We start from the raw sequence: 13,444 nt of genomic DNA, 5'->3' as shown, positions 1-13,444 counted from the left end.
ATGTGCCTTTAATATGCAAGGCCTTAAATACCATGTACCGAGCCTTAAAGCAGATAGGTTTCCTGACGGGAGCCAGTGAAGGGAACGAATCCCATCCCTGACTGAAAGACGCTTGGGAATGTTCCGGATAAGACGAGCCGCTCCATTCTGTACCACCTGAAGTTTGTGAAGGGAAACACCATTGATGTTCAGGTACAGAGCGTTACAGTAGTCCAGCCGAGAAGTGACCAGGGCAATAATAATTGACTGGTGCAGCTCAGGAAGAGTAAAAGGCATGAGCTTTTTTGGAAACCTCAACAAGTGCTGACGGTGCAACTGACCTGGGCGTCAAAACTCAGACCATCAAAGATGACCCCCAGGTTTCTGGCTGTACTAACGGGGGTAGGAAGGGGACCGCAGACTGCCGGTCACCAAGAGCTTGACGAGATGAGAGTTCTGAGAGCCAAACGACAGCACTTCAGTCTTATCTGCATTAATCTTCAGGGAGTTGTCCTTCATCCAGGAAATAATGCTGGACATACACTGATGAAACCTCCCTGCTACCCATTGCAGGTCATTGGAGATGGAGACGATAATTTGCATATGGACAGCATAAGATAACACCTGAAAGCCAAAAGGTACGCATCAGGTCTGCCAGGGGAGCCACATAGAGATTGAAAAGGGTGGGACTCATAGACGAACCCTGAGGCACCCCACAAGGAAGACTAAAAGCCTTGGCTTTAAAGACTACACAGCTAACAATTTGAGCCCTATTCGACAGATGAATGGAGAAGTTGTAGGGCTGTCTCAATGATTCCCGTTTGCCGCTGAACCATTCGTGCAGGGGAGACTGTATAAAATGTGGCCGACAAATCAAGCATTATCAGAACCGCCGCCCCACCCTGATCTACCTGCGCACGGACACAGTCGGTAGCCCCGATAAGGGAAGACTCAGTACTATGACCAGCGCAGAACCCGTTCTGAGAAGGATCCAAGATCTCCTGGGTATCAACATATTTCCTAGGCTCATTGATGAATTTTTCCAGGATCTTAGCAGGGACGGGGAGAAGAAGGATGGGACAGAGATTCTTCAGATCCTGGGTGTCAGCGTTGGGTTTTTTAAGGAGTGGCATAACAATAGCTTCCTTCCAAATGTCCGGATAACTACCGGATTAAAGCGGGTCGTTACACACCTTGCATAAAAATGTGGCCACTGGATCCGGTGCCAATTTGAGTATAGAATGCGTACATGGGTCCAAGGAGGCTCCTGATTTTAAACACAGCAAAAGCTCCTTCATTTGCTGAACCGAGATCGGAGGAAAGGCAGTGAAAGGGTTCTCATTAGGACAGTGAGCAGAGTCAACAAAAATTGTTTCCTCACCACCCAGGAGGGACCAGATCTCGAATGATATGAAGGACCTTTTCTTGAAAATAGACTGCGACCTTATAGCAGAACGCTGGAGAAGAGTTCAGCATATATAGCCTCGGAGGCTCCAATATTTCCTTGACAACTTTGAACAACATATAGAGGAATTATTAGCCGATCTGATCTTCTCTGAGAAAAAGCGTGATTTGGCTTGAACGATAGCCTGTTTATAGTTTCGAAGAAGTATTTTCGGCTTCTCTTTTTTCACTGGGACATGGGTTCTCTCTCCATTTCCGCTCTTGTCTTCGGCATTCCCGCCTAAGGGACATGAGTTCTACCGAAAACCATGGGGCTGAAGGTTTAATTATTTTAACACAGTTTTTATAAGGAGCAGTAATGTCCAGGCCCGCATTAATCCACTCACAAAATCACTCTGCTGTAGATGGGTATAAAATATACCTAGCATCAGATACCGATGCCAAGGCTGCTTCCCATCACTGGGGTCTAGCTGTAGTCTGCGCCTTGCAACGGACCAGAGGCGGCCGGTGGACACTCGGTCGTCCTGCCTCTCCCCCTGTCTGTGTGCGGATGTGTGTGCAATAACCCTGGGCCAGGGTGTGCTTTGATTGAGAGGCCGCTCACTCCCTCTGCATTCCTGGCGCAGATGGAACCTCACGGCTTACATTTGCTGTTTCTCTCCAGCTGTGTGAGCTCCCCGTGGCTGCTTGCTGTCCCGCCCGCCTCGTGACATGCGTTGCCGATGACCTCCATCTGCGAGAGTCCCTGGAGCTGGGGGCTTCGGTGAGGCTGGGAGACGTTGAACTTGGTCTTCAGCAGTTTCCGGTACTGAAGCGCCGCTCTGGGGGCTGCTCTACCGGGGTCTTGGTGAACGTGGTCAGACTGCCGAAAGGGGCTTTTAGTAAATTCTGCCCTCCATCTTGTGGGTGCCTTCCCTTCGCCTCTTAAGGACCCATCATCAAAGTGTACCCTCCTTATATTCATGGTAACTAAAGAAGGACCACACTATTCCTTCTCCACAAGACAGCGAAAGGGGTGGCCATCTTGGAACGGCTACTGAAGTGACCTTGTACAGGGCATTTCTACTCCGGCGGACCCCTGGATCACCTTGGAAGGGCAATTGCATCCCGTTACTGTCTGACTAAGATGGGCCTCTGGGTTCTTTGGTCTACTCGCCAATTAGGACTTTGAGATAAGGAATATGCTACTTACCAGTATGCATCTGTTCTTGGCATGTAGAGCTGCAGAGTTGTACACTTAGCATAGGTCGCCATCTGGTGTTGGGCCCGGATGTTTGCAGTTTGTTTTCTTCTTGGACCGTCTTTGGAAGTCACGAGTTTGGTGACTCCTCCTTTGGTCCGTACTGCGCATGGGCTTCGGCTCCATCCTCAGATTGTTTTTCGCCAACAGGGAAATGATGGAGCGTAGTAATAACAGTGAGAAACCCATGTGTGTTGTATCTAAATAAGATGGACTGGAACGGATACAGGTAGCCGGGGAGGCGGGTGGGCGTGTACAACTCTGCAGCTCTACATGCCAAGAACAGATGCATACTGGTAAGTAGCATATTCCGTTCGAGGCATATGAGCTGCAGATTGTACACTTAGCATAGATTATATAGCAGTACCCAACCTTAGCGGCGACCACCGGTATCCGTTGCAGCTGTTTGAAAGAGTGTTTTTAGTACAGCCTGGCCCACCCTAGCTTGCTGCTGGGAATGCACATCTACACAGTAGTGTTTTGTGAATGTGTGCGGTGTAGACCATGTGGCTGCCTTGCATATGTCATCTAAGGGTATATTCCCTAGAAAAGCCATAGAAGCCCCTAACTTTCTTGTAGAGTGGGCTTTAGGGGGAACAGATAATGTTCTCTTTGCCTTCTGATAGCAAATTTGTATGCATTTTACAATCCACCTAGCTATCCCTGATTTTGAGATGGGGTTGCCTTTATGTGGTGGAGAAAAGGAAACGAACAACTGTTTGGTCTTCCTGAAGGGTTGCGTTCTTTGTATGTAATATAGCAACGCTCTTTTCACATCTAGTGTGTGTAAGGCCCTTTCCGCAACAGATTGGGGTTGCGAAAAGAAGACAGGTAATTCCACTGATTGATTGAGGTGGAAGGGGGTAATGACTTTGGGCAGGAACTTCGGATTAGTTCGAAGTATGACCTTGCTGTGATGCATTTGTATGTAAGGTTCCTGTATGGTGAACGCTTGTATTTCACCAACCCTTCTAAGGGAAGTGATAGCTACAAGGAAAGCTGTTTTCCAGGTGAGAAATTGTAGCTCACATTTGTGCATTGGTTCGAAGGGCGGACCCATTAGTCGTGTAAGGACCAAATTTAGATTCCATACAGGGGAGGGTGGTGCCCTGGGAGGAATTACTCGTTTGAGGCCTTCCATGAAGGCTTTAATAGCGGGCACTCTGAAGAGTGACAAATGCTGTCTGTTTTGTAGATAGGCAGCGATCGCTGCTAGGTGTAGGCGTATGGATGAATACGCCAGGTTACACCTGTGAAGATGGAGCAGATAGCATATGATGTGTTGTATGGATGCATCTAGAGGGTTGATTGTATTGTTACGGCAGTACATTACAAATCTTTTCCACTTTGCGGCATAGCATGCTCTAGTGGTAGGACGTCTGGCTTCCATGATGATGTTCATGCAATCAGGGGGAAGGTTAAGGTACCCGAATTCTAAGATTTCAGGAGCCAGATCGCCAGGTTGAGCTGAGCTGGGTCCGGGTGCCTGATTTCTCCATGGTTCTGGGTTAGGAGGCATGGGGAAAGGTGCAGTTTTTGATGTGGTACCACTGATAGTTGTAGTAGCGTGGTGTACCACGGCTGTCTGGCCCACGTCGGAGCTACCAGAATGAGTGTGAGGGAGTGCTGTTGTAGTTTCCTGACCACTAATGGAATTAGTGGGAGAGGTGGAAAGGCGTATGCAAATCTGCCTGACCAGTTCATCCATATCGCATTGCCCTTGGACAATGGGTGTGGGTATCTGGCGGCGAAGCTTGGGCATTTTTTGTTTTCGTGGGTGGCGAAGAGGTCTATTTGAGGATGCCCCCACTGTCGGAAGAATGGGTGAAGAACTTGTGGATGCAGTTCCCATTCGTGTAGTTGTTGAGTCTGTCTGCTGAGCAGATCTGCTATGGTGTTTTGTACGCCTGGAACATGTTGTGCCAGGAGAAAAATGTTTTGGGGAATTGCCCATCTCCATATGCTCTGGGCTAAGCGGGAGAGCTGGGGAGAGTGTGTCCCCCCCTGTTTCTGTATATAATACATCGCAGTCATGTTGTCTGTGCGAATGAGGACTGCTTTGCCTGAAATCTGCTTTTGGAAAGATTTTAGGGCTAGAAAGATCGCCAAAAGCTCCAGATGGTTGATGTGGAGCGTTTTTTGCTGTGGCGTCCATAGACCTTGCATTGTGAGGTGTAAGAGGTGCGCTCCCCAGCCGGAGAGCGATGCGTCCGCTGTTAGAGTCACTTGGGGAACCGGGTCCAGGAACGGCCGTCCCTTGGAAAGGTTTGTGGTGTTCCACCACTGCAGAGAGTGATGTGTGCGGCCGTCCACCAACACCAGATCCGTCAGCTGACCCTGGGCCTGGTTCCACTGTTGTGCTAGGCACTCCTGAAGTGGACGCATGTGGAGTCTTGCATGGGGCACTATGAAGATGCAAGACGCCATCATCCCTATGAGCTTCATAAACACTCTTGCTGGTAGAGAGTGTTGAGGAAGGAATATTTTGCGTAAGGCTAGAATGCTTGTGATTCTGGCTGAGTTTGGATAGGCAATACCTTTTGAGGTGTCTATGGTGGCCCCGAGATATTGCTTTGTGTGAGATGGTATGAGGTGGGACTTTTGGTAGTTCACCGTGAAGCCTAGCTGATGAAGCAGTTGGATGGTGCTGTTTGTATGTTGCACGCATTGGTGGTAGGACGCGGCTTTTATGAGCCAGTCGTCTAAGTAAGGGAAGACGTGAACATGTTGACGTCTGAGGTGTGCTGCTACTACTGCTAGGCATTTGGTAAACACCCGTGGTGCAGTGGTGACCCCGAAGGGGAGAACCTTGAATTGGTAATGTTGCCCGTCCACCACGAACCTGAGGTATTTTCTGTGAGAGGGGTGTATTGGAATGTGAAAGTACGCGTCTTTCAGATCCAGTGTTGTGAGAAAGTCTCCCTGGCAGAGGAGTGGGAGGACTTGTTGTAAGGTGACCATGTGAAAGTGGTCTGAATGTATGTAGGCATTTAGAGGCCGGAGATCCAGAATGGGTCTGAGGGTCTCGTCTTTCTTTGGGATTAAGAAATATAGGGAGTAGACCCCTAGATTTCGTTGATTGTCGGGTACCTGCTCTATGGCGTGTTTCTGGAGGAGCGAGAGTACCTCTTGTTTGAGCAGTGTGGAATGCTCTTGGGACATTGGACGGTGCCTTGGTGGGATATTGGGTGGGGTAGATGTTAGCTCGAGGCAGTACCCTGACCGAATGATTTGGGTCACCCATTTGTCCGATGTTATGGACTCCCATACGTGGATAAAATCTTGTAGTCTGCCCCCGACCGGAGTGGAATGGTCTGGGGGGAGCGAAGGGGAGTCATTGTGCGGGTGGGGTGGCAGAACGGGTATTGTTGGTTTTGCCCCTGCCCTTATTGTTGTTGCCTCTGTAACCACCTCTTTGGTTGCCCTTTGAAAAGGTATTTTGAGGAGGGGATTTGTAGGAGGTAGAGGCATTATCGGTGGAGGAGCCTCTACCTGTGCCACGAAAGGACGAGCGTCGAAAGGAACGCTTAGAGGCTTGGGTCTGGAGCGCTCCCATAGACTTCGCTGTGTCTGTATCTTTCTTCATTTTTTCGAGCGCTTCGTCTACCTTTGGGCCAAAGAGTGTTTGCTGGTCAAAGGTGTGATTAAGTATTGATGTCTGGACCTCAGGCTTGAACCCTGATATCCTGAGCCAGGCATGGCGTCGAAGCAGGACACTGGTGTTTATGGCTCTAGAAGCAGTGTCTGCTGCATCGAGGGCACACTTAATGGAGGTGTTTGTGATTAGTTTGCCCTCCTGTATCAGGTCATGAGCTTGGCGTTTGTATTTCTCTGGAAGGTGCTGCATAAGAGCCTCTAATTCATCATAGTGTGCTCTATCATATCGCGCAAGCAGTGCTTGTGTATTTGCAATGCGCCACATGTTTGCAGCCTGGTAGGCGGTGCGTTTACCAGACGCGTCCAGAAGTTTAGATTCCTTGTCTGGTGGTGGGGCATCTCCTGAAGATTGGGAGTTAGCCCTCTTTCTAGCTGTGGAGACAACTAGGGAATCTAGAGGAGCAGGGCCCTTGATGTATGCAGGGTCTGTGGGTGCCGCCTTGTACTTTTTCTCTATTCTAGGGTTTAGTACTCTGGCTCTGACAGGGTCTTTGAATACCTCTGTAGCGTGCTTGGTGACACCCTTAAGCATGGGTAAAATAGCAGTGGAACGATCTTGTAAATCAAATGTATCCAGTAGGAAGTCTTCTTCCACTGGTTCCGTGTGCATGTCCACCCCATGGTAGTGTGCTGCTCTCTGCACTAAATGGTGAAACCCTAAAGAGTCCTCTGGAGGAGACGGCCTTGATGGGTATAGGTCGTCTTGAGGTACATTGGGTACATCAGGGTTATTATAATCCTCCCATGGATCTGGGGTCCCTGGTGGAGTGGGATCCATTGGGGCGTCCCCTGGGTCATTGTCCGGGTCCCCGTCATCCGGGTCTGGGGATGGGGCCGGATCGTAGTGAGGTAAAGGTGGAGGGGGTGGTGGTGGGAGGGGGGGTGGCAGTGGGGAGGGTACTCTAAGGGGAGAAGTAGCTGAGTCCCTCTTTTTGGGTGGAGGAGGAGGAGCCGGAGCCTCAAGGCGACGCTTCTTAGTAATCACAGTCAAAAGGCCAGTCTTTGGATCTCTGGACAAAGTCTTTTGTAAAGGGTCTGGTGTAAACAGAGCCAATGGCGCCGAGTCGTCTGTCGGCACCGGCGATTTCGGAACCGGAGGTTTCGATGTTCTGTGTACGCCCTGCTTTTTGGAGGTCTCCGTGTGTTTCGGCGTCGAATGCTGTTTCGGCGCCGGAGCGTCGGTGCCGACCGATTTCTGTTTGTGTTTGGTCGGCGCCGAGTGTCCAGGCTTCGGCACCGGTGGTTTCGGAGTCGAGCTGGATTTTGCAGGCTTCGGTGCCGAGTGGTGTTTATCGGCACCGGGCGTCGGCTGGCTCGATCCCGAGCTGCCGTGAGACTTTGAGTGCTTCGACACCGGGCCCGAAGGTGGGGTGATCGAGGCTTTGGTTTTGGTTTTGCCCAGGCCGGCAGGCGAGGGAGTAACCGGAGTCTCTTTGGTTTTCGGTGCGGGGCTGGGAGGGGGCATTGTACTCACGGCCCGCTGTCCTGGTGTTACGTCCTCCAGGTCGGAGTCGTCGGCCTCGGAAGCGCTGACGATGTCTTCTCCCAGTTCGGTGTGTGTCTGCCCCGAAGCTTCGGCGTCGTCTCCGAAGATGTCCGGTGGAACTGTCGAGGATGAGTGCGCCATGGTGCGTCGAGCCTTTCGATCTCGGATCGTTTTCTTCGATCGAAAAGACTTGCAGGCGGGGCAGTCTCGAGCCTCGTGTTCCGGAGAGAGGCAAAGGTTACACACCTGATGGAGGTCGGTGTGGGGAAATTTAGACCCACATTTTGGGCACTTTTTAAACGGAGTCCTTTCCATCGGCCGGGACCGGAGTCGCGGAGGGCCCGAAGGCCGGTGTCGATGTACGGGATGGAAAAAGTGCCGCTTCGAGAGATGAAGATGATGAAGGAACTCGAAGAATCGAGGATTTTCCGTCGAGGCTGGAACCGTAGAAGTTCGAAGCCGGAGTACGAAGGATCACATCCGAGCCCGATGGCGGAAAAAAACAATCTGAGGATGGAGCCGAAGCCCATGCGCAGTACGGACCGAAGGAGGAGTCACCAAACTCGTGACTTCCAAAGACGGTCCAAGAAGAAAACAAACTGCAAACATCCGGGCCCAACACCAGATGGCGACCTATGCTAAGTGTACAATCTGCAGCTCATATGCCTCGAACATGAGGTTCCCACAGGTTTTTTGGGATGAGTTTCACTACAGGGAGGGGCTACCTCCAAGATCCCCAGATCGGCATTTGGGGTCCAACACAGCTTTTTGGGTTCATGGAGCATCTTACCACCATACTATGGCCAGTTCAACCTTTTTAGGATCTCCCTAACCACTACCCTCTTGCAGTTCAACTGTAACAAGTCACTGAACTTCTAAAGCAATGTACCGCCACATGTCTTCGACTCTGCCCTTGCGAGTAACAACCCAAACTCTAGGAGCATCACGTATCCGAAAAACATCTCCAAGAACGCAAAAAAAAGAATCTCAAACATAAGCTACTGAAACAGCACCCGGAAACATGGATAGCTGATACCTACCTTAGAGTGCTCAATGGCACCAAGAAAACTGACTTCTTCCTTCTCCTCCTACAAGTCACCAAAACAATCAAAATACCCTATGAAATAAAACAGACAACGTCCCCTCCCCAGTCTTTCAGAGAGGAAATGGACATATCCATTTTCAGAACAGGGAATATACTCATACAAGCCACTGACCCTCACCTCACCATCTTTGATAGACACTTTAGTTCATTTTTCACTGCACTCCCACAACAGGGCCAAGTACCCTCAACGCCTCTCACCCCATTACCACAATTCTTCAATCCTTAACAGCCCCTCCCTCTCCCCCCCTTGGACTCATTTCCTTGTACTTTGACACCTACGGACACTACCATCAACCCTGCCACACACTCTAACACACACCGCCGACTAATGCCCTAAAAAATGACCTTTCTAGTTCCCACCCTTTCCAGTAATCTCACGATAACTAACCCTGATGGCTCTCAAACCAAACCTAGGTAAGTGGGTCCCATCCTTAGCCCATCATCCACTGATCTTGCAGCAGTTGCCCCCCTTCCTTTTAATAGGAACACTACCCGGACATAGACGATCGACAATTCCAGGCCCATTGACACGGTCCAGCGTGTAGCTTAGAACGCTCTGCTGCCCTATACACAGGATTGACCACGTATCCTCCCACTCCCAATATATCCAACGCTGGGACACCCCTGGACTCAACCAGCATCCTGAACACCCCCTTCAACACACACAACAGATAAATGCCTACCAGCAGTTCATGACCTGCTCCCACCCTTACCCACAATCTCACTGTAACAAAGCCTGTTGAGGCCCAAGGCAGGTCTAGTGATGCAGACCCCTACTGTAGGTCATCAGTGACTAATTCCTCTACTGACATACCCCCCGACCAAGGCAGACTCTACGCATCCCTCCCAGACTGTCTTTAATCCATGTCCCAATGGCACAGATCACCCCCATGGCGTAGTGACCTCTGCTCCCGCATGCGCAGGACTTACTGCGTTTTACCCCACCACCTATAAAGGATGCATGAATAACACTCACTCAGATTCTGAACTGTATGGAGCGTAAACTCGACTCTCTTGCAACTGACTTATCGCATCTTAGACCGGACCTATCAATTCAGGCCATCCTTATCCGTTCTCACATTCAACAGAGTCTGAAATTGCCTCCTCACACAAGTTCACCGACAGCCTTACAAGGCCCCCCCTGGCCCTCCATTTCCCTGTGCCGGCCGGCCCACAGGCACCGTCCTTCTTACTGCCCCTTACCCGTACTGGAAGCGGATGCTCTCAGCGAATCTTACCTCCCCTAGACCTTGACTACCGTTCACAACCCTCCCTCCACTATCCCAGTAATAATAGGCATTAATTACACCCGTTACAGACTCGCCCAGACCCCTTGCCCAACTCACCACCATTCAGCCCTTACAATCTGAATAGACAAACACTGCATGATATCTTGCACGCTCGCAACTGCAGATCTGCGGCCAAGACCCAAAACCATGGCCCACAATCCTCCCTTCACAATCACAGTAATAGTGGGAATGAATAGAACCCATGCAACTACAGACTCGCCCAGACCCCCTGCTCTATTCACCACCATTCAGATTCTACAGCCTGCTAAAGACAAACCCTCTACTTTATCTTGCATGCTCGTCAACTGTAGATCGGCAGCTCGACACGCTACAGATATCGCTGAAACCTTACTCAGTGAGTAAATTGATATTGCTTTCCTCACAGAATCTTGGCTCAATGACCACTTCAACGCCATACTTGATCTGCTTACTCCTCCTGGTTTCGACATCATTAGACATGACAGACTGGAAAGAACTGGTGGAGGTCAAGCCATAATCCACAAAGCTGAAATTAATCTTTCCATATTAAATAATGCAGAATACTTGACTTTCGAATACCTCGGCGTCTAACTTAAAGGTAATGGCTCCCCACCTATAAAACTACACACCATCTACCACCCTCCTGGTGGTCATGCCCTCTTCGCTGAAGAGTTATCTGAGCTACTAACTCAGTTCTTCTTAACTGACACGAAGGACATGTTTTGGGACACTTTACTGACACTGGAAAAATGCACAACACTCCACAGTCAGATGCCTCATGAACCTTCTGGAAATGAACGACCTAAACCAACACACATCAAAGGCGCTACGCTTGATGAGATTATCACAAACAATGAACTGGTCTCCCTTAGTGCCATCTTACCTATAGACTGGTCAGACCACCAACTCATACTGTTCAACATCGATACCTATGTCAAACCACACTTAGACTCATCAAATAAATCTAAGCAGTGGACCAGAAACCTCAAACAAGTCCCAATTAAGCATCTTGAAGCCAAGATCCGTGAACAACTACATCACTCTCCCTCGCATAACGTAAATCACCTCACTGCCCACTTCAGCACTGCTATAACGGAAGCTCTCAATCAAGTCGCACCGCTCCAATTAAAACAACTAAGATCAATCCAATCAAAATCTTGGTTTAACAGATCTCAACAACAAAAGAAGACCTCTTAAACAAGCTGAAAGGACTTGGAGACAAAACCCATCGTCATTAAATCTAACTACTCAGAACTGCAAGGATGGCATACAAGAAGCACCTCTTCAGAGAAAAAGACACCTTCTTCTGCATCCAACTTGACTGTGCAAAGAACAGACCCAGAGAACTCCAACATTGTCAAACGATGGGAGGAGCCTAGCGCGCAACCAAGATGGCCGCGTAGGTGCGAGGCTCCCGAGGACCTCCGCGACCTCCTGAATTAATCCTGGCGATATCCTGCCCTTTTTGAGGGGACTGTTTCGGTACACCCGAGCTGAGGCGCCACACGTTTTTTGGGTTCGAATCGGACCCCGGACACCGGTGGGAGCACCGATCGAAAGTTGCGGCCTTCTCCGCGCCGGCCCCCCGGATTGGAGTAGTGGGGCGATCCGGGGACAAAGTGAACAACAGCGGCGGGCAAGGCTGGGCGACTCGCGTACCCCGCGCTTTCACTTTCGCTTTTGCGCCCTCCTTGCCTTCAAGCGAGGTAGGGCTGCGGAGCGGGGTGCGGTGGTGTGGCATTGTCCAGGTGCCCGGCTGGCCCGCCGGCTGTGGGTCGTCCTGCGGTCCAGTGGTCGCCCTCCCCCCCCCCCCCCCGGAACCCGTGAACTGGTTTATCGGCCCGTTCGAGGAGATCGGCACGACGGTGGGAGAGCAAGCATGTCCACCAAACAAGATGGCGACCGGGCGAAGGTGAAGACGACCCGCCGTGGCCCGGCGCACCAATCCAACAGTATGGACCGCTACACTCTCCAGAAGGGATCTCCGGAGACATCGCGCACATCCCCGGCGGGCCCGACGGAGGCATCTGCTCAGCCGGTGGATCTGACCCTCCGGGACGTCATGGGCGCCATCGCAGAGATGAAGGCCTCGGTGGACCAGCGCTTCGACACCCTAGCGCAAAAAATAGACTCGGTCCTTGTGGATGTGAGCCTCGTGAGGGCTGACTTGTCCAAAACGAACGACCGGGTCGATTCCCTGGCCCACACTACAACGAGCCTCACGACGGATGTGGTGGCCCTCCAGAAGGAGGTGCGCCGGCTCGGACAGGCGAGCGCCCTGATGGACCGGCGACTGGAGGATTCCGAGGGTCGGGCCCGGAGGAATAATGTTCGTATTGTGGGGGTGCCGGAGGGACGAGAGGCGGCGGATCTTTTTGTGGAAGAACTGATCCTTACCCATCTCCAGCCCCGGGGGCTGAGTAAGCTTTTTGCGGTGGAGCGTGCTCACCGGGTCCCTGGGGGCAGACCTAAGGCCGGTGCCCCGCCACGGCCTCTCATTGCCCGGATTTTTAACTTTCGGGACAGAGACGCTATCCTGCAGACCTCCAGGCAACAGGGACCGGTCAAGCTTGATAACATGGATGTGCATTTCTACCCAGACTTTACTCCGGCGGTCCAAAAACAGAGACTGAGTTTTCTCGGTGTTAAACGTCGCTTATGGGACCTGAACCTTAAGTACTCAATGCTTTTTCCAGCTAAGCTGAGGGTGGAGGTGGATGGTCGCACGCACTTCTTTGACCGGCCCGAGGCGGCTGGGGACTGGTTGGACGCTCTGCCTGGAGATCGGGGCCGAGGGGGTGGGGGGGTGCGGTCAGCGGGGAGGGCCCGCCGGATCAGAATTGAGGGGTGAATAATAGGCCTTGCTCTGGACAACATTCCTTTACCATTTATTGATCGTATATGTTCCCCTCCTATGGAGGTCGTTCGGGGTCTGTCGGAGGCTTCCCTCCTCCTCTGGGGGACTAGTTAGTTTTCATCTATGGGGCGACAGGCACACTGCACTTTGGGGGGGCTGTCTGGGCTCATGCAGGGGTGCAGGGAGGGGGGAGTTCTGTTGGGATGGGGGGGTGGGAGGGGTGTGTTTGTTTGCACCGCAAGGCAAACCCGCTACTGTATTGTTGCTCTCAAGATGCTCTGTGGGGGACGACTGATTGCTTCTACGTACGATGGGGGGTAGGGATTTGACTGTGTTGTCATAGAATGTTAACGGCCTGGGGGATAGGATTAAGCGTGGTGTGGTCCTGCAGTACTTGAAACGTATTTCACCAGATGTTGTCTTCCTGCAGGAGACACACCTTATAGGT

At 51.3% G+C, this 13,444-nt stretch overlaps 2 protein-coding genes across 2 annotated transcripts in view; both read right to left on the bottom strand.

Annotated features, from left to right (window-relative positions):
• The window catches only part of CLNS1A (chloride nucleotide-sensitive channel 1A), a 211,316-nt gene that overhangs the window by 109,325 nt on the left and 88,547 nt on the right, over positions 1 to 13,444 (bottom strand). The gene's annotated exons all lie outside the window — the stretch shown is intronic.
• LOC146805915 (uncharacterized) lies at positions 3,400 to 6,812 on the bottom strand. Its single transcript, XM_085620668.1, has one exon. The coding sequence runs from the start codon at positions 6,810 to 6,812 to the stop codon at positions 5,958 to 5,960; it is 855 nt and encodes a 284-aa protein (XP_085476794.1). The 3' UTR covers positions 3,400 to 5,957.

This window comes from Triturus cristatus, chromosome 8, assembly GCF_964204655.1.
Source record: "Triturus cristatus chromosome 8, aTriCri1.1, whole genome shotgun sequence".
Taxonomy (NCBI): domain Eukaryota; kingdom Metazoa; phylum Chordata; class Amphibia; order Caudata; family Salamandridae; genus Triturus; species Triturus cristatus.
The sequence above is the reverse complement of the archived record's forward strand: the minus strand, read 5'-3'. Positions and strand labels throughout refer to the sequence as shown.